At 42.6% G+C, this 21,792-nt stretch overlaps 1 protein-coding gene across 1 annotated transcript; it reads right to left on the bottom strand.

Moving 5' to 3' along the window:
• On the bottom strand, nt 19,756–21,553 carry LOC110257928 (heat shock transcription factor, Y-linked-like). The gene is made up of 2 exons (XM_021080925.1): nt 21,041–21,553; nt 19,756–20,617 (listed from the first exon to the last, which is right to left on the bottom strand). Exons 1-2 carry the CDS (start codon nt 21,551–21,553, stop codon nt 19,922–19,924), a joined length of 1,209 nt encoding a protein of 402 aa, XP_020936584.1. The 3' UTR covers nt 19,756–19,921.

Here is a 21,792-nt window from a genome sequence, read left to right as displayed (position 1 = left end):
GTCTTTTTAGGACTGCTCCCACAGCATATGTAGGTTCCCAGGCTAGGGTTAGAATTGGAGTTGTAGCTGCTGGCCTACACCCCAGTCACAGCAGTGTTGGATACAATCATCTCAGATCTACACAACTCAGGGCAAATGTAGATCCTTTAGCCTTTGATCGAGTCCAGGGACTGAACCTGTATCCTCAGGGTTTCCAGTCAGATTCACTAATGCTGAGCTACAATAGGAATTTGATGTGGCCTGTTTTTCTTGTTCCACAATGGCCCGCCACCTCTTCTACTTCCACCCATTCCACCAATACCACCACCAACCTCTCCCTACCCAGATCCTCAAAACACTTCCCCAGAGTTCTTCTTTGCAGATTTTCCAGCCCCCAACCCTCTAGACACTCCCATAGGGAAAAAAGGGGATTTCATTTCTCTCTTTATCCTCTCTATTGTTTTTGAGAGTTGTATCAGCTCTCTCACCAACCCAGCAATGGAACCCTTTCTTTACTGTGCTCAAGCACTTGCTACCCTATTTTTCCTTCCCATGATTCAATTCTCTCTCGTCCATTTTTCTGCTTTTTTCTCCTGTTTCCTTATCATAAGCCTTCTCATACTCTATATGTGGAAGTTCCCAAAGACAATTGCTATAGTCTCCTTAGCAGCATCCCTGATATGCATCCATCTTACTGTGGAGTCTCTACTTACCCCTCCTCATAAATCTCTTGACTTCCCATTTTGCAATGCAGACAACTCTCTTCTGTATATATAAGATCCGTTCTAGGCTGGCATGCCTGTTGTGTTCAGACACCAGCAGAAAATGACTGCATATATTTCTTGAGGGTTTACCTCATAGCAGGTCTGGTTTAATCTGTTTTACAGCAGTGCTGCAAGGAAGTAATTCTTTCTGCCCCCATCCTACACGTAAGGAAACACACTCTACAGCTGTCAAGTGACTTTCCCCAGGTCCCACACTCACTGAAGAGCTGCATCTGGTCAGAGTCATAGTCAATATCTGCGCTGCTCTCACAATCTAGGCAGACCCTATGCCCACATACATATTGATTTCTGACATCCAGGGAATCAACATCATCACTCGCTGGCTGAACCAGTCTGGAGTCTTCACGGTTGTGTTCAATATTCAGTCAACTTCTTCCACCTGCTGAAGGTTCCTGTGTCTCCAAACAACTCAAGAAGAGGGCTCAGGATATCCTCTGTAGCCCCTGAGAAGGAACTGGAAATCTTTCCCTTTGCTTTTTTTTTCCTGCTAAACTATTATGTGAAGAGTTTGACTGCTTTCCTGAGTTTCTGCATTGTCTGAGTTTTCTGATGAGATCACATTTTGGAAAACACAGAAGGCCTAGAAGGCTAATGTTTTTTTCTCCAAATTATAGATGGTGTAGAGAGTGGTTGGGTTGTCTCCCCAGGAAGGTCCTGTAACCTTCTTCTTGGTTTCAATACCTGGCTGTATGTTTCCCACCATAATATGACTTCCTCTACATATACAACACAACTCTCTGTTGTAGTCATAGGACAGCTGGAGATGGCCTAACTAGAAGTGGATCATCTTCACTGTAACTTATTTAGAGAAGACATTTAGGTCTGTCAGTGTGACAATTCTTCAAGGGAAACCACATTAAAATGGAGTCCAAAGGCCAGGTGTTCTCAAGCAGTGACAGTCTCCGGAATTACTGGAAGAACATCTATTACATACACCAACACAAGACAATCGATGAGGAAGACTCTTCTACTGTACGTGGTAACAAGAAACAACATGCCTTACACCCTATTCACTTCTTTATTGATATAACAAATGAAGTTTGACTTCCTGCTTGCTGCATAGGTGACAATTTGGCTTACTTTTTGTTGCAAATGTTGCCATATGTTCCCCATGTGTAGTGCTGCATGCTCTGTGCTATAGAGCTGCAGCGTGTCTCCCTGAGATGGTTAGGCTTTGTAGGATGGCTGCTGGAGAGAGGGTATCTAGACTGATGGTTCTGGGTACTTCAGGTAGGTGGTTATGCTTCCTGGCTTGAATAGTGTGTAGGTGGCCATTAGGGATTCTGGGTTAGATGTCACAGAGGTTGCAGCAGGTATTGTAGAAGCCATGGTTTGATTATCTGACTGGCTGCAGCAGAGGTGTGGTTTAAGCATCCCTGGCCAGTTAATGCAGCAGTTGTGGTTTCTATGCCTGTTCCCATAATGGAGGTCATGATCAGACCTCTTTTCCAGAAATTTGCATGTTGTGTACTTTGGCTTCTTGTCTGTGGCTGCTCAGTTATGGCGTTGGGGCCTGGCAAGTTACTGCAGAAGTTCTGCTTTTGTTTACTAGGCTGGTGTTTGCAGATATGGTGAGATAAACTGTCTTGTTAGTTGAAATGAGTACAGTTAATTTTTCCTTCCAAATTCTTCAGAGGTTGCTTGGTGAATATCTACGGGGCTGGGACAGAGTTTGTGGTTAGTTTACATGGCTGCTGGCTGTGGAAATTATGCTCAGAAGTCTTCTCTGCTTTCTGCAGAGACTATGGCTTGGCTGGCTGAATGTTTATAGCAGAAGTTCTGGTTTGACTTCCTGATCAGGCTAGTGGAAGTTGTGGTCAGGGCCACTGGCCCATTACTTTAGAGACTGAGGTCCAATTACTACGAAAATATGGTCAGCCTTCATCATGTGATGACTACAGAGGTTTTGGTTTTGGTGCTTACCCTGGTGGCTGTAAAGGTGATGATTAATCTTGCTGCACCAGTGGCTATAAAGAGATTGTGTTGGGATTTCCTGAAGGGATATGGCTGAAGTGATGTTTACACTGTAATCTTGTGAAGAATTTGCAGTTTGGCTTTATGCATGGTTGCTGTATTGAGTGTGGTGGTCTCTCTGCCTAGTTGCTGAGGAGGTGGTTGTTTCCAAGCCAGCTACCACAAAGGTCTGAGGATTACTGAACTGCTTTCATGAAGGTTTCACTTAGGGACACTCGACTGGGTCTTGAAAATGTGAAAAATAGGCTTCATAGCTCTCTGCTGCATAAGTAGAGTTGGCCATTCTGGGCTGAGTGTTGAACTTATTTACTTGATGATTCACAGCTCTTGGCCTGGCGTCAAGGGCTGATTTCTTCAAAGGCAGAAATTAGGCTTCCTAGGATGATGGGTGGGGGTGTTTTGATATGCCACCCTGGATAGTTGCAGAAATTCACAATTAGGTTTTGGGGTGGCTGCCTAGATTTTGATGTGTTGTTCTAGCATGGCTATCACTCATTTGGAGAGGGCATCCTGAGGCAAGTGCTCAGTGGTGTTGTCACGCTTCCTGGCAGGTTCCTTCCAAGACTGCAGTATGCTTTACTTACTGGATGCTATGATGTTTGTGTTCAGGCTTCCTGAGGGGATTATCCAGATACTGTGGTGGTGCAGAATTCTTTTTTTTTTTTTTTTTTTGAAGTAGACGTTGTTGTTGGGCTCCCAAGACTGTTTCATACAGGTGTTGAAGGCAGGTTCATGGTATTTCTGCCTGATCTAATTACTGTAAAGTTCTTGGTTTGCATTCCTTGTTTCCAAAGAGTATAGATTGGTTTCTTGATTGGCTACACACAAATGCAGATTATATTGGACAGAAGAAATTTTCACATAAGGACATCTGGGGAAGTCATTCTGGCTTGTACGTGATTCAGTTTAACCATGATGGAGACTAGGAGAGCCACTCGTATAGCCCACTAAACATGTACTTCACACCGACCAGGGTTCTTGGCTCCCTGGTAAATAGAAGTTGATGAGAAGTGAGGCACCAGAAATTCAGGGAAGGCTTTATTGAGCCCTTCAGGAGAAAAAGGAAACTAATAATGTAACAAATTCTTTTTGCTGCTCCTTGGTGTGGGGCAAGCTTGTTTCTTCTCTGGCGGGATAGGGGTAAGTGTGGTGTAAGGTTTGGGTCAATGGGGTGGTTTAGATTTTCTGTGCACTTCCTCAGTGGTATTGTCCACTATGTATGCCACATACCCTGTTTTTGCACCTGACACCCCGATTTTAATGGAGGGTTGCTTTATTTTATTATTTTATTCTATTTTTTATTTTATTGTGCTTTATGTTATTTTAATTTTTATTTCATTTTATTTTATTTGTCTTTATGAATCTCCTCATTCATCTTTTTCTCAACTGCCCATGCATGCAGTTATCTGTAGTCCCTTACTGCTTCTTTTTATTTCATTGTTCAAGGAGACATTGTTCAAGAGGCAAGCAGCACAACAAAGGATCCCAGGTCCTAGCCTGCCTCATCCCCCCAGGTCATTGTACACCCCTTATTCTTAACTTTGTTCTTGAAGTTTGAACCTGTAGAGTAGGTGTGTCTCATGGTCTCCATACACTGATGGGATAAGTCCCCACTTTTTCCTGCTGGATACAGGCTTAGGCCACCAGTAGGGTAAAGTAGGGAGTGTATTTCAATAGGCCCTCATATCTTGTTAAATTTTCTCCAAAGGATCCAGGGATGTCCTTTGACTCTAGCAAAGCCTGTGGCTGATGAGGGGTGACTGCATCTCTGTGTTGTCCAGGGGGAGCTTGCAAGCATCCCACAGGCAGAAGGACATGCCAGGTTCCCTGAGTCGAGTTATGGTGAAAGGTTAGCCCCTGGTCTCTAATCTGGTCCCAGCTTTGCGTAGGTCTCCTGGTGCCTTCCCTGACCTCTGTGATTGCAGGGAGTTAAGAATTTATCCACACTGGGAAGTCCTCATGCTGTCACTCTCTTCAGCTCGGCCTTTAGAGTCTGAACATTGCATTGGAGGTCCCTATTCCTTTGAAGGGGGTCATTTTGCCTTCCCTTTGGAGCCCTATGTATGGCTTGACTCTCAGGGCATAATTTGGAACCATATATGGCAGGGCCAGCCACCCTAAGCAAGCCACAGTGTTGCCTCTCTCTGGTTGGAGACAGTAATGCACTAACTGCTGTATTCCATCTATGTCCAGGGCCCATGCACTTTGGTTAACACAACGCCTCTAGATTGAAACCACTGCTGTGAGACCTGAGATTTTGTTTGCAGAGATTTTGCTTTATATTAATTTTTCATGATTGTTATTTTTCCTATTATCATTGGTTTCCAGCATTCTGCCAGTTTTCTCCTGTAGAGCAAAGGGACCAAGTCTGTCCCTCTTTATTTCTTCTTCTCTCTCTCTCTCTCTCTCTCACACACACACACACACACACACACAAAATCACACACAATCACACACCCCCAAACTATTATTCTCACATTACCTCCATCATGTTCCATCGCCCCTGACTAGATAGAGTTCCCTGTGCTAAACAGTAGGATCTCATTACTTATCCACTCCAAATGCAAAAGTTTGCACTTCTTAACCCCAGACTTCAAGTCTGTCCCACTACTCCCCCCTCCCCCTTGACTGTCTTATTCTCCAAGTGCATGCATTTCTTTCCTCTAGAATGTTTCATTGGTGCCATTTATTCATTTCCAGATCTGTGCTGTCTTATGGCATTTGTCTCTTCCTTTCTGATGTACTTCACTTAGTATATGCATCTCTAGTTCCATCCATGCTGTTGCAAATGGCATTATTTTGTTCTCATGAACTCTAGTTTTCCACTGTGAATATGTACCACATCTTCTTAATGTACCCTTCTGTCAATGGAAATTTAGGTTGTTTCTATGTCTTGCATATTGTGAATAGTGCTGAAATGAACTTTCCTATCCATGTATATCTTTCAATGAAAGAGTTATCTGGATATATGCCCAAGATGGTATCGTTTGGGCATAAGGTAGTCCTATATTTAGTTTTCTAATGTACAACCATACTGATCTGCATAGTGGTTGTAGTGGTTGTCCCAATTTACTTTCCAACTAACAGTGCAGCTGGGCTCACTTTTCTCCACACCCTCTCCAGAAATTTTAATTTATTAACTTGCTAATGCTGGCCATTCTGACAGGTGTGAGGTGGAACTTCAGAGTAATTTTGAGTTGCATTTCTCTAAAAATTAGTGAGGTTGAGCACTTATTCATGTGCCTGTCAGCCATCTGCAGGTATCCTTTGGATAAATATCTTTTAAGGTCTTTTGCCCATTCTTCAACTGGCTGGTAGGTTTTTTGCTGTTGAGTTTTCTAAGTCATTTATTTCAGAGATTAAGCCCCTTCAGTGGCATCATTTGAAACTATATTTTCTCTCATTCCAATGGTTGTCTTTTTTCATGGTTCCCTTTGCTGTGCAAAACCTGTCAATTTGATTGAGTCCTTTGTTTATTTTTGCTTTTATTTCTGTTGCCTTTGGAGACTGATGTTGAGAAAAAATCATTTTTATTGTTGATGTCAGAGTATGTTTTGCCTCTCTTCTCTTCTAGTCATTTGAGGTGTCCTATCTTATGCTTACATTTTTAAGTGATTTTGAGTTTACTTTTGTACATGGTGTGAGGGTGTATTTCAGTTTCATTGACTTACCAGCAGCTGTCCTGTTTTATCAGCATCCCTTTCTGAAAAGACTGTCTTATTCCCATTTTATATTCTTTCCTCCTTTGTCAAAGATTAATTGAGTGCAGGGTTGTGAGTTTATTCCTGGGTTCTCTACGTTGTCCCATTGGACTGTATGTCTGTTTTGGTACCAGTAGCACAGTGTCTTGACTACTGTGGCTCAGAAAAATTGCCTGATGTCTGGGAGAGTTATTCTTCGTACTTTATTTTCCCCTTAGTGTTCCATTGCGTATCTGGGTATTTTATTGGTTCCATATAAATTTTTGGATTGTTTGTCCTTGTTCTGTTAAAAAAACAGGGGTCTTCTGTTAGCGATGTCATTGAATCTCTAGATTTTATTCCATACTATTGCTTTTTTAATAATATTAGTTCTTCCAAACATGGATCATGGGATATCTGTCCCTTTATTTGAATCTTCTTTAATTTCTTTAAGTTTTATGGTTCAGCTTATAATCTTTCAGCTCCTTGGTCAAGCTTATTTCTAGGTCTTTAAATTTTGGGGGTGCAATTTTCAAAATATTCTATTTTTTATTTTTTTAATTTTCTTACTTATTTTGAGTGCAATCAAGTGCAACCAAAATCTGAGTGTCAATTGTGTATCCTGCTACTTTGCCAAATTTGTGGGTCAGTTTGAGTAGTTTTGGTGTGGCCTCCTTAGGATTTTCTATACATTGTGTCATGTCATCTGCATGTAGGGAATATTTTACCTCTTCTGTTCCAATTTGGATGCCTTTGACTTTTTTGTTTGTCTAATTGCTGTGCCTAGTGTTTCCAATAATATGATGCATAAAAGTGGCCAGAATGGGCCTTCTTGTCTTGTATCAGAGTTTAGTGGAAAGGCTTTCAGCTCTTTTCCTTTGAGTATTAAGTTTGCTGTGGGTTTGTCCTAAATGGCTTTTGTTGTGTTAAGATATATTTCTCAGATCCCCACTTTGGTAAGAGGTTTGATCGTGAGTGGATGTTGGACTTTGTGGAATGCTGTTGCTGCATCTATTGAGAGGATCATGTGGGTTTTTAGTTTTCATATGTTCGTGTACTGTGTGATGTCTTCTGCTTTGAGTATTTTCAACCCTCCTTGCAAACCTGGGACAAAATCCCCTTGGTCATTGTGTATGATTCTTTTCTGGTCAATGCTTATTTGTCCAAAGGTGTCTGGGTTTCTTTCTGTGTTCTCCATTGTGTTCCATTGTTCTGTCTCTCTGTTTTGTTACCATTACCACACTTTCTTGATGACTGCATCTTTCTAAGATGGCTTAAGGTCTCAGAACATTTCACCATTTTGCCTCCTGCTTATTTGTTTTTTTTTTTTTTTTTTTTTCTTTTTTCTCTCAGGATTGCTTTGGGAATGCTGGGTCTATTTTGTTCCATGTACATTTTTGGATTGTTTGCTTTCTTTCTGTGAAAAATGTCGTGGGTAATTTGGTTTGGATTGCATTGAATCTGTAGATTGCTTTGGGTAGAATGGCCATTTTAACAGCATTAATTTTTCCCATTCAGGAGCGTGGAATATCTTTCCATTTCTCTACGTTTTCTTTAATTTCCTTCATTAATGTTTTATAGTTGTCAATCTATAAGTCCTTTACCTCCTAGGTCAGGTTTATTCCCAGGTATTTGATTTTTACCATGCCATTTTTAAAGGTGTAGTATTTTTGTATGCCTTTCCTAAGTTTCTTCTTTAGTATACAGAAATGCAACTGATTTCTGAAGGTGAGTCTTATATCCTCCTACTTTTCTGACATTGTGGATCCATTCAAACAGTTTTGAGGTTGAATATTTGGAATTTTCAAAATGTAGTATCATGACATCTGCATAGCATGACCGTTTTACACCTCTTCTCTTCTTATTTGTAGGCCCTTAATTACTTTTCTTTGTCTGATTGCTGTGGCTAGGTCTTTCAATAATATGTTGAAGAGCTGTCTTGTTCCAGATTTTAGTGGGAAGGATTTCAGCTTTTCTCCTTTGAGTACAATATTTGCTGAGGGTGTGTTATATATGGCTTTGAATGTGTTCAGGAATGGTCCCTCTATCCAGTTTGGTGAGAGTTTTCTATTGTGAATGGATTTGGGACTCTGTCACATGATTTTTCTGAATCTTTGAGACCATCATATGGTTTTTGATGTTTCTATTTTTAATGTGGTGTATGATGTTGATTGATGTACCCAGGTTGAGCCATCTTTGTGAACATGGAATGACTCCCACCTGGTGGTGGTGTATGAACTTTTTGATATGTAGTTGGTTTGGGATGGCTGAAATTTTGTTGAGAGTTTTTGCATCTATATTCATCAATGATATTGGCCTATAGTTTTCTCCTTTGGTGGTATGTTTGTCTGGATTTGGAATTAGGGGGATGCTAGCATCCTAGAATGTCTTAGGGATGGTTCCTTCTTATTCCACATTTTGATAAAAACTTAAGGAGGGTGGGCATGATTTCCCGTGTGTATGTTTGTTAGATTTCGCCTGTGAAGCCGTCTGGTCCTTGACTTTTATTTGTAGGGAGTTTTTTGTTTTGTTTTGTTTTGTTTTTGACACAGTTAACTTCATTTCTAGGGATCCGTATATTCAGTTGATCTATTTCTTCTTGATTCTGATTTTTCAGGCTGAAGGACTCCAGAACATTGTCCATTTCTTCTACATTGTCAAATTTGTTGGCACATAATTGTTGGTAGCTTTCTCATATGGTTTTTTCTTTTTCTGTAGTATCCATGGTGATATCTCCTTATTCATTCCATATTTTGTTTATTTGAGTCTTTTTCTCTCCTCTTCCTGGTGAGCCTAGCCAGAGGTGTGTCAATGTTGTTTACCTTTTAAAGAACCAGCTCTTGGTTTGGTTGATTTTGTGTATTGTTTCTTTGATTTATTGATTACTCTTTCATCTTTATGATTTCCTTCCTTCTGCTGACTTGATTTTTTGTTGATTTTTCTTTTTCTGATTCACTTAGGTGGAGGGTTAAGTTGTCGATTTGAGACTTTTCCTTTTTGCAAGAGGAAGTCCTGTATAAGAATGAACTTTCTTCTGAGCACTGCTTTGGTGGCATCCAATAGAATTTGAGTGGTTGTGTCTTCATTTTCATTTGTCTCCAGGTAACTTTTACTTTTCTCCTTGATTTCCTCATTGACCCATTGGTTTTTTCATAGCATGTTGTTTTTTCTCCATGTAGTAGGGTTTTTTTCTCATTTCCTTCCCTGTGGTTGGTTTCTAGTTTCATGCACTGTGGTCAGTGAAGATACTTGCAATAACTTCTATACTCTTCTATTTGTTGGGCTTAGCTTAATGCCCCAATATGTGATCAATTCTTGAGATTATTACTTACACCCTTGAGGAGGACGTGTTTTCTGATTTTTTTGGGTGTAATGTCCTGAAAATGTCGATTAAGTCTATGTTTTCCATTGTGCCCTCTAGAATCTCTGTTGCCTTATGGATTTTCTGTCTAGAAGCTTGGTCCATTGATGTGAGTGGGGTGTTAAAGTCTCCTACTGAGATTGTAGTCCCATCAGTTTTTCCTTTTATATCTGTTAATGTTTCTTTCAGGTATCTGGGTGCTTCTATATTTGGGGCATACATGTTGCTGTTTATAACCTCCTCTTCTCGAACAGAGCCTTTAACTATTAAATAGTGTCCTCCTTTGTCTTTCTTTACGGCCTTTGTTTAAACGTCTCTTTTATCTGATGTGAGTATTGCAACTCCTGCTTTCCTCTCTGGTCCACTGGCATCAAATATGTTTTCCGCTCCCCTCACTTTCAATCTATATGTGTCCTCTGTCCTAATGTGAGTTTCCTGTATGTGGCATCTTGAGGGGTTTTGCTCTTTTATCCCATCAGCCACTCTGTGTCCTTTCATTGGAGTGCTCAGTCCATTGGCATTTTATCTGATGATCGATAGATGTTTATTTGTTGCCACTTTAAAACTCTTAGTCCAGATGATTCTATTATTCTTCTTTCTTTCTTTCTCTTTTTTTTTTTTTTTTTGGTTGGATGGTTTCCATTTATTTTATGCCTGAGTACTTCTCTTTTCATTTTTGTTAAATGTACTTTTCCATTTTTATTTGTGGTTGCCCTGTTTTTTAAGTATGTTTACCCCATCCTATCACTGTGTGCTTTAGCCTGATAGTTTGAGTGCTCTCTAATTGCAGTTTCGTTCATCATCATTTCCCCCCATTTTTTTTTTAATTTACAGAAGTGATTTTTGTATTGCTGTAGTCTTTCAGCTTTTGTTCATTGGAGAAATACTTTATTTCCCCTTCTATTTTAAATGGTATTCTTGCTGGATAGAGTATTCCATGATGCATATATTTTTTTCCTTTCAGTTCTATAAATATCTCTTGCCATTCCCTCCTGGCCTGTAGAGTTTCTGTGAAGAAATCAGCAGATAGCCTTATGGGGGTTTGCTTTTAATTGACATTTTGCTTTTCTCTCGCTGCCTTTAGAATCCTCTCTTTATCTTTAATTTTTGCCATTGTTATTATATGTCTTGGTGTGGTTCTATTTGGGTTCAAGTTGTTGGGGCCTTCTGTGCTTCTTGTAACTTGAAGTCAGAATCCTTTAGATTTGGAAAGCTTCCAGGGGTAATTTCTTGAACTATGCTTTCCACCCCCTCTTGTTGTTCTTCTCCTTCTGGAATTCCTACTACGCAAAGATTGGCCCACTTTCTATTATACCGTAAGTCTCATATGGCTTTCATCTTTTTCCATTTGGTTTTCCTTCTGCTCTCCTGTTTGGCTGATTGTCATTGTTCTATCTTCCACATCCCTAATTCATTCCTCTGCCTTATTCATTCTGGTCCTTACTGCCCTTAGCTCTGTTCGTATCTCTGCAAATGAATTTATTGGATTTGCTTGGCTCCTCCTTATGTTTTCTAGTAGCATTCTGCGGGCGTCTGCATTTCTGTTCATATCTTGTCTTCATTCCTTCAGTCTTTTCACTGTCTCCTTTTTGAACTCCAAGTCTGTCAGACTGCTTCAGTGTTGAAGATTTTAGGTGAATTCTCCCATTGTGTAAACTGGGAATGTTTTCTGAGCTTCTTCATCTTGCTTGTGTTTTCCATTTTCTGTGAATTTGGGGAAGCCAGAGTGTAGTTTGGCACAGTTGAGGCTGCACCGCGGTGGTGGAGCACTTCAGCAGGGCATGCATGGCTTGCTGGGTCACACTGCTGAGCCTAGGTTCTTCCCATGGCCAGGCATCATTGGCCTTTGTGCACCATTGTGGTCATTCACTTCTTGCAGCCAGGATGTGCTTGCTGGGGTGCTCTGCAGTGGTGGGGCCATTCCTGAGGTCAGGTGGGGCTGGATGCCATGGGATGTGGTGGAGGCACAGCCCTGCAGTTGGGCAGGGCTTTCCCAGGTGCTCCGTGGCAGCAGAGTGCCTCCTGTGGGCATGCGGTGCTTTTCAGTGTGCTCAGCTCATCAGTTGCCAAGGGTGAGTGGGGCTGGCCTCCTTGCTCTGTGGCAGTAAGTTGCTTCCTGAGGGTGGGCAGGACTAGGCAGTTCACTCCATGGCAGAGGGCCCTTCCTGAGGGTGGATGGGCCTGTCAGGTGTGCACCATGGTGGAGGTGAACTTCCCACATGTGCCTGGGGATTGCTGGGGCATGCCATTCAGCAGAGCACTTCCCAAAGGGGGCAGTCCTGGCCTGGTTGCCCCATGGAAGGTGGGTTCTTCCCAAAGGCTGGTGGGCCTGGCCAGGGCTTATTGGAGTTGCCCTCCCTGCACATGGGCGGGGCTTGCCCTGGTGCTCCATGGCAGTGGGATGCTTCTTGAGTGTGGGCAGTGCTGGCCAGCTCGCTCTGCAGTGGAGAGAGCTTCCCAAGTGTGGGTGGGGCTGGCAGGTGCCCATGGAGGTGGAGGTGCATTTCCCATGGCTAGCTGGGGCTTTCTGGGGCAACCTGTAGCAGTGGAGCACTTCCCAAGGGTGGACAGGGCTGGCCGAGTTGCCCCATGGCGGCAGGGCACTTCCCAAGGGTAGGCAGGGCTGGCCAGTTTCCACTGTGGTCGTGGTGCATTTCCCAATGTGGTGAGGAGTTTCCCAGGGCATGTCAGGGCCGTGGGGCACTTCGCATGGCTGGGCATAATTCCAGACATAAGTTCTTCCAATACGTTTTCAATAATCTTTTCTTTTAATTCTCCTTCTGGTATGACTACTATGCACAGATTGGCCCACTTTATGTTATCCCATATGTCTCTTATATTGCTTTCAGGGTTTTTTCATTTGGTGTTCTGTCTGCTGTCCTGTTTGGGTGATTTTCATTGTTCTATCTAACACATCACTAATACGTTCCTCTGCATTATTCATTCTAGCCCTTACTGCCGTTAGCACACATTGTAGGTCTGCAAATGAATTTTCTAGATTTTCTTGGCTCCTCCTTATGTTTTCTATTTCTTTTCTGAGGGAGTCTGAGTTACAGTGCTTATCTTCTCTGAATCTCTTTCGTATGGTCACTCTGTGCCGTTTGAACTCAAAGTCTGTCAGACTGTTTGAGTGTTGAAGGTTTTACGTGAATTCTCCTGTTGCATAAACTGGGAATGTTTGCTGAGCTTCCTCATCTTGCTTGTGTTTTCCTTTTACTGTGAATTTGGGGAAGCCAAAGTGTAGTTTGGCACAGTCAGGGCACATGGTGGTGGTTGGGCTCTTCCTGAGGGCATGCATGGCTGGCCGGGTCCCACCGCCATGGCTAGGTGCTTCCTGTGGGCAATCAGTGTGGCTGGGTTGTGCTGCTCTGGTGGGGAGCTTCCGTAGGCTGGGTGGGGCTGGCCAGAGTGTTCTGCCTTGGCAGTGCACTTCTTGAAGCCAGGTAGGGCTTGATGGGTTGTGCCACAAGTTTGGAGGGCTTCCTGAGGGCCTGCAGGGCTGGCCAGTGCCTGTCATGGTGGAAGTGCACTACTCCTAGCCTGGTGGGTCTGGTTGGTGTACGTCCCATTGTTGGTGCCCTTCCTGCAGCCAGGGGCAGCTGCCTGTGGTTCTCTCCAGCAGTGGAGGGCTTCCCAAGGGTGGGGAGGGCTGGCCGGTGCATGCCGTGGAGGACGTTCACTCCCCATGGCCGGGAGGGTCTTGCCCTAGTGGTCAACAGCCATAGGGGCTTCCCGAGGGTGGCGGTGCTGGCTCTCTCACGCTGTGTCAGCAGAGCACTTCCCAAGGGTGGGCAGGGCTGGCCTGTTCCTGCTGCTGTGGTGGTGAACTTCCTGACTTGGGGAGGAGGTTGCTGGGGTGCACCAGGACAGTGGGGCACTTCCTGTGGGTGGAACACCAAGGAGGTGGTTGCCTTCCCATGGGTAGTGGGCCCAGTCCACTGCAGAAGGAATGTGGCTTCTCCCCGGGCATGCCCGTGGTGGAAGAGGGGGATGTGCTGGGAATGCTCTCTGTGCTCTACTAGCTGTTGTGCAAGTGAAAATGCTGTGGAGCAAGGAGTATTCTCTGGTGGCCCACACATCCTGCTCTCCCCTCCCCAACAATGGTGCAATGTCTCTCCTGCAGGCCCAGACCTTCTCCTGGGTTCCCTCTCTTGTGGCTTTCCAGTCCCCAGCCCTTAGCACTTTACAACCCTTCACCCCTGGGGCACCACTTCCTCATCTCTTATGCTGTCTCCACACCACCAACCCCAGCCTGCTCCCAGGGACTCACCTCCAAAGCTTAGGGCTTTGCACCCAGTCCCCACCACAGCGTCTCAGTCTTTGGTACCTGTGCCAGCAGTTCTGATGATCTGTGTGGCTCTCACACTGCCTCTCAGTCCTCTGGCCTGCTGATGCACTTTTCGTGGCATCTTGGAGATCCCTTGGACTCAGCTGATCTTTCCGCAGGTTCGGTGAGTTTCCAGGGTGTGGGTTCCCTTTCTCTTTCACCATTCCCTCTCAGGAGTCCAGTCCTGATGCCCCTTCTCTCTCTCTCCTCTTTTCTGTTGCTTTATGCAGTTGTGTCAAGAGATTCTTCCCATTTTTGGAGGTTTCAGTTCTTCTGCCCGCGTTCAGTTGCTGTTCTGTGTGAGTCATTTTACATGTAGATGTGTATTTTTTGTTGCATCTGTGGGAGAGGTGAACAAATCCCCCTACTCTTTCACCATCTGGGCTCTCTAAAATTGTGTCCTTCTTTATCTTTCTCTATGGCCTTTGTTTGTTTCAATGTCTATTTTTTCTACTATGCGTATCACAACTCCTGCTTTCCTGTCTTGACCATTGAAATATCATGTCCCATTCTCTCACTTTCAGTCTATATGTGTTCTTTGCTCTAAAGGGACTCTCTTGCAGACAGCAGGTTGTATATTTTTGCTTTTTGATCTAATCTGCCGCTCTGTGTCTATTGATCAGAGTACTCAGTCCCTTGACCCCTAAGGTAATTATTGAGATACATGTATTTATTGCCATGTTAAACCTTGCTTTTCAGTTGATTCGGTGTATTACATTGGTTCTTTTTTTTTCTTTTCTTTTTTCTTTCTTTGATGATTTCCTTTTATTTTATGCTTGGATACATTTCTTTTTAGTTTTCATGAATGTAATATTTGCTTAGATTTGTGGTTTTCCTGTTTTTCAACTAAGTTAACCACTTCCTATATCTGCTTGCTCTAGCCTGGTAGTCATATAGGCTGCAACACGATATTTAAAAATAGGTGTCTATATTTTCATACTTCCTTACCTACATTCTATGCTTTTGAATTTCTTCTTTAAGATCTTCGAGTTTGTCCTTTTGTTGTTCCTTGTGTTTCTCATCATTTTTCGAGTAGATTTTTGTTTGTTTGTATGTCTTGGTGATGTATGCTGTCTTATTTAAGTGACTGCTTTCCAATCTGTATATGTTCTGTCTCATTTTTTCTCCTTCTTCTTCTTCTACTTCTTCTTCTTCTTCTTCATCTTCTTCTTCTTCTTTTAGCCATTTCCGTATTTTTTTAGAATGGGTTTTGTATTGGTGTACTCGTTTAGCTTTTTTTGTCAGAGAAATTCTCTGTTTCCCTTTCCAGTTCAAATGATACTCAATAAATAAATAAAAACATACATAAATGAATAAATAAATAATGATAGTCTTGCTGGGAAGAGTATTCTAGGCTTCAGAGTTTTTCCTTTTGGAACTTTGTATATAGCTTGCCAATTTCTTCAGGCCTGTAATGTTTCTGTAGAGAAATTAGGTGATTTGCCGGTTATCTTATATTTAATGCGTTGTATTTCTCTTCTTGCCTTTCGAATCCTCTCTTTATCTTTGGCCATTTTCATTATAGTAGGTCTAGGTGTGGGCATATTTGTGTTCAGCCTGTTTTGTGCCTTCTATGATTACTGTATTTTGATACCTGTTTCCTTTAGTTTGGGAAAATTTTAAGACATAATTTCTTCCAATATATTTCCAATCCACTTGTCTTTTTCTTCTGCCTCTTGAATTGCTGTAATGCATAGATGGACCCCTGTTATGCTACCCCATAGATCTCTTATGTTGCTTTCATGTGTTTTCATGTGGTTTTCTGCCTGCTGTCCTGATTGGGTGATTTCCATTATGCTATCTTCCATGTCACTAATTCATTCCTCTGCACCCTTCACTCTGCCCTTTAGTGCCTTTAGCCCAGTTTGGCTATCTGCAAAAGACTTTTCTAATTTTTCCCTTTTTTCCCCTAAATTTCCTCATTCCTCCTAAAGTAGTCGACAAGACTGTTTTTAATGTTCTCATAAGTTCCTGATATTCAGCCTTCATTCCTTCAGTATATATTCACTCTACCCCTTTTGAACTCAGTGTCTTTTGGCCTACAGAGGTCTGTTGCATTGTTTCTGCTTCACATGAAATCTCCTGTACCTTACGTGGGAATTGTTCCTGGACTTCTTCATCATGTCTATGATTTTCTTTTTCTGTGAGTTTGGGGAAGCCAAACTCTAGTCTTGGAGGGTTACTTCTAGGCAAGAGCAACCCTTTGTATTTTGTGGGGTGTTACCATTTGTTTGGGGCATGGAGGATTGCATTCTTGCTGGCTCAATCTTGGGAGTGAGCAGGCCATTATCCCGAGGGTGCTGAGTATATTTCCAGGGAGACGAAGGCAGTGGGTAGGGCTGGTAGTGCCTTCTTGCTGGGGTCTTAGCTGCAGCAAGTACATGCAGGGAGGTGGCACAGGCTACTCCTTGTTTCAAAGCCTTGGGAGTGATAATGAGCTTTTTGCAGAATCATGAGGAGCCCAGAGCATTTGGTAGTGGCAGTGGCAGTGGCAGTGGCATGGTTTGTGAGTTCTCAGAGAACTTGGAGTAGAAACAGGTAATGTTTGGTCACAATGACCTCTTCTGAGGTGCCCTCTGAGGTGATTAGGGCCACAAGGGGTGCCTGTTCCTAGACCCCTAGTGGTAGCAGGCAATTCACACCTCTGGAGTGGGAGATAACCATGGTGGTTTGCCCCCCCAACTGAGGCCCCTTATAAGAAGCAGCCTGTCCCTCTTAGCCCACACAGGAGGTGGTGCACCACTGCTCCTAGTTACAGGGTCTTGGCAAAGGACAGTGTTCAACCTTCTGGGTGCTTCTTCCCTGCAACTGTCAGAGCATTTTGCACTGACAGTTGCAGGGCAGTTATATGACCAGGGTGTTGAGAGCAAAACTGGGTGGTGCTCAGTTGTAGTGCCCGCTCTGATTTCTGACCTCTGAGGTGACTGTGGTCAGAGATTGGACCTGATCTCACACCCCTACTGGTGGCAGGCCTTGAGTCCCTGTGGTTTCTGAGGTGACTGCTTTGGTTTGTCCCTGCTGCCTATAGATTACTCAAGAGGCACCACATCTCACTTACCCACCTGATGCCCATAGCCCCCACCAGAAGGATCTGGTCACCCATAGCCAGCACAAGAAGTGTCCAGGCTGCTGTAGCACAAGCAAGTGGCTTCTTGCCACCTGTAGCCTGCCCCAGGGGCACCCTGCCCTCTGAAAGCCTGTGCATGTGTGAGCAGGGAGATTCCTTTGGCATCTGCCCCTCCTCCTTTTCCCCTCTGCAACAGTGGCACATTGCTTTATAAGACAAAGTGGGGTCCTTTCTACTCCAAGGATGGTTCTGAGGTGACTCTTGGTATGATTGAAAATAATTCTTCTGAATGTACTCCAGAAAGACAGTAAAAGAGAAACATAAGAAGCTGCTAAGTCAAACAGATTCTATATCTTCAAGGGACCTGCTAACCTGGCTGAGGTTTGGTGTTAAAGGCCAGCATTTGTATTTAAGCCTGTCTTTGTGTAAAACAAGAAAGCAACCTCTACGTGTGAATCAGGACATATAAAGGGGTGGAGATAAAGGCAAAAATAACCTAGAACAGTTTGAAGATTTTAGAGAGAAAATGACACCCCCATTTTTCTTCTTCTTCTTTTCTATTTCTGTAAATGGTTCACTGATGAACTACCACCCTGTGGTGACCGTGATGCAATCTGATGATGTCATGTGGACATTGTTGTGGCAGTTATGGTGTAAATTATGGTCATGATTCCTGGATAAGCTAAAATATGCTATCGTTTGGAGTGTGAACTGTACTTTTTAAGTAATTGTTTATCTTTTTTTTTTGTCTTTTTAGGGCCACCCCTGTGGCACATGGGTTATCCCAGTCAGGGTCAAAGCAGAGCTCTGTCTGCTGGCCTACATCCACCATAGCAATGCTGGGACTGAGCCACATCTTTAACTCACATCACAGCTCATGGCAACTCTGGGACTTTAAACCACAGAGCGAGGGCAGAGGGTGAATCTGCTTCCTCATGGACACTAGTTAGGTGTGTTAACCTCTTTGCCATCATGGGAACTCAATGGAATTTATTGATTTATTTTTTCTTTGCAATGAAGACAATCTTGTCAACTAATATCCAGGTTCTCTTTGAAGTAACAGATAGGCTATAATGTCGCTGAGAAAACACTAAATAAATATTATGAATTTTCCCTTTCCAAATTGACTTTTATTTGCCTCTTTTTCCACACCATCATAATTGAGACCCCCATTCAATACAACCTGGAGTATTTCAGAAATCTCTTGACAGCTATTCTCTATTTCCTTAGTTCCATTTTCCTTTTTGAAACAGTTACAGCTAGGGGACATGTCAAATGCTCCTCTCTAATTATCAAACATTTCAAATATTAAAAAATGGCAAAATAATCTGCCATTGAAAATAATTAAAACGACAAAAGGACAACCTGCAATGGGAGACAATTATTTCAGATGATGCAACTAATAAGGTCGCAATCTCTAAAATCTACAAACAACCTATACACCTCAGCAACAAAACAGCTAATAACCCAGTGGCAACATGGGAAAGAGACCTGCATAGACATTTCTCCAAAGAGAATATACAGAGGGCCAACAAGCACATAAAGAAATTCTCAACATCACTGTTTATTAGAGAAATGCAAATCTACACTACTATGAGGTTTCACTTCACACCGGGCAGAATGGCCATCATTAACAAGTCCATACATGAGAAAAAGCTAGAGAGGGTATGGAGAAAAGAAAACTCTCTTACACTGTTGGAGGAATGTAAATTGTTACAACCACTATGGAAACCACTATGGAAATACTTCAGAAAACTAAATATAGAACTACATGACACCCAGGAATCCCACTCTGGGCATACCTGGGAAAAAAAAAAAAAAAAACTTTCCATAAAATAGTTACATGCGCATGTGTGGCCATTGCAGCACTATTACCAAGAGCCAAGACATGGAAATAACCTAAATGACCATTGGAAAGAATGGATTAAGGGATGTTGTATATATACTCAATGCAACACCACTCAGCCGTAAGAAAAGAACAGAATAATGCCATTTGCAGCAACACGGCTGGAACTAGAGACTTTCCTACTAGGTGAAGTAAGCCAGAAGGAGGAAGGCAAGCACAATATGACATCACTTATGTGTGGAATATGATATATGGCACAACTGAAACATTCCACAGGAAAGAAACCCATGGATTTGGACAACAGGGTTTTGGTTGCCAAGGGGGAAGGTGCAGGATTGTGATGGACTGGGATTCGGGGGTTGAAAATGCAAACTATTGCATGTGGAGCGGGTATGCAATGAGGTCATGCTGTATAGCAATGGGAACTATCTCTAGTCACTTTTGATGCAGCATAATGTGAAACAAAGGATATGTATGTGTGTGGGTGTGGGTCTTGGGGGGGTGGGTGTGTGACTGGGCCACTTTGCAGCACAGTATGAAAGTGATCGAACACAGTAAACCAGCTATGATGGAAAAATCATTTTAGAAAAAGAAATGCAGCATCCCTTTACTCTTAACTGTGTCCAAAATAAAAAAAATATGTAATTGTAATATATACATGTAAGGATAACCTGACCCACTTGCTTTAGAGAGGGAAAATAAAAAAAAAAGAAAAAGAAAAAAAGAATTGGAAAAATTAAAAAAAAAGAGATCCAGGTGAATAAGAAAAAAAAGGTGATGAAGCTATGAAGATGAACATACAAGTTTATTGCTGAAATAACCGAATTGCAGGAATTTGGTGACATTTGCCAGCATAAATTTTCATCTTCACTCTCCTGCATAACCTATAGTCCTTTGATAGGTCAGTGGTAATTAGGGTGATGTTCAGATATGGAAGAGGACTGAGGGTTTGGCCTTGAAAGGGAGGCAGCAGATGTGTCAGTGGCCATTGGCATTGGGAACCATGGAGGGGCTGCTGGTTGCGGGTTAGACACAGGGCCCTCAGTTGGTGATATATTCTGGTATCTGGTTGGCAAAGGAGAAGGCTCCACCCTCAGTCCAAAATAACCACTTGGGAAGTAAGAAATACAGCGGTACTGAGAAATGGAAGTGGTAGTTGTAATGAAATTCACGATGTGGCCACTTGCTGGAGAGTAGCTGCTTTGTGAGTGCATGTGAAACGTGGTCAACTGATTAAAAACAGCATGTTGAGCCATGGCAATTTGTCCTGGTGGCCTGACTGATGGTGATGATGGAGAAGAAAGACCACTTCTAGTTGGGGTAGTTGTATTAGAAATTCTCTGTCTCATAGAAGGCCACCTTATTAAAGGCACATTTAGGTTTGTAGAGGTTGAAAATGCATCTTCTCCACGAGTTTCTGCAGCCACATCAGAATTATGGTTATCCACATCACCCCCTGTTCTAGAGCGCTTCTTGCTGCAACCTTGAAGTAGAGAAGCCGATACTGGAGAAGCATTTTTCACCCTGACTCTTCTTTTCATCCTCACCAACAGATGGGGACAGCCTCGTTTAAAATTTGGATTATGGTAGAACTGCAGCTAAAACCAAAAGAGAAAGGTATTTAGTGGCCTTTTAAACAAAGATACGAGGACAAAGAATCCATACAAATCTGACTTGTGTCATCACACAGAGTTAATGTCAGGAAATAATACTCATCTATTACTAACATTTTCAAAAATTTATGTAGTGGGAACAGGCAACTATGGTCCTTAAATAAAAATGCCTGGTGCATTTACAGTAACAGTATGAGGTTCAGGGGCTTGTATTGGGTGAGGTTCATCGAGAAGGCTCCAGGTGGCTAGGAAATTTCTCTATCACCCCAAATATTTTATGACCAAGTGGCCTTCAATTTAAAAGCGTAGCAGTACTTCATCCCACTTTCAAGGTCTACTATGACCCTATATGTATGAACATATTTGCAGATGTCCCTCTGTAAATAGTAACTGGACATTTCATAATACCTTGTTCCAAGCAGAGTCTTCATTATCTTCTGCCAGAATGTTGGCTAGTGAGGCAGGTCTTTGAAAATTCCTTCGCAATTTAGTAAATCCATAAAGGTTAAGCTGTCGAACTAAGCTTTTCATACTCTCAGTTTCAAAAATTCTGAAGGGAGCCTTTCTCTCCAGAACTTCTTTCTTGAAGCGTTCTTCATTAATCACGATCGAAGTTCCATTTTCATCCCACCAAATGGACTTAAATTGATCACTTTCAACAATTTCCCAAAGTTTTCTGGGAAAGGGCAGAGGAGGAAAATCACTATCTTCATCTGGTTCAGAGGCACACAATGTGTGGCATGGCTCTTTCATCAGGGAGCCCTCAGACAAAGCCTGGAAAGCTTTTTCTTCAATCTGAGACCTCAAGTCCAAGTCCCCAGTGATTGAGTTATCACACCATGGAGATGTAATGGAGGATTCTGAACCAGTTGATTCATCTTTAGGAGACACACCTTGAATTTCTGAAGGAGCATGTGCCATCTCAGATAAATTTCTCTTCAGCTACTTTTCTCACCTGCATGGCTTTTGAACTCTGCAGTTTTAAATGCTGCTTTGGTAAGCCTCACAGATAAACTATCCAATCCATCACAATGGTTGCCAGCCTGAGTAGCTGTGACATCACAAGACACAAGTCTCCTAGCAATCTGAGCATCACCTTCAGTCAGGGTTTACTTCTCTATGAAATTAGCCCAGTTAATACAAAATACGACCTCTGTACT

The sequence above is a fragment of the Sus scrofa genome, chromosome Y (genome assembly GCF_000003025.6).
Source record: "Sus scrofa isolate TJ Tabasco breed Duroc chromosome Y, Sscrofa11.1, whole genome shotgun sequence".
Classification (NCBI taxonomy): domain Eukaryota; kingdom Metazoa; phylum Chordata; class Mammalia; order Artiodactyla; family Suidae; genus Sus; species Sus scrofa.
This window is presented reverse-complemented; position numbering and strand designations above follow the sequence as displayed.

Coding starts and splice junctions, on each gene's coding strand:
- LOC110257928 (XM_021080925.1), bottom strand. CDS start 21,553: ATGGCACATGCTCCTTCAGAAATTCAAGGTGTGTCTCCTAAAGATGAA. Junction 20,618..21,040: donor AAGACTCTGCTTGGAACAAG/GTATTATGAAAT, acceptor TTTTGGTTTTAG/CTGCAGTTCTACCATAATCC.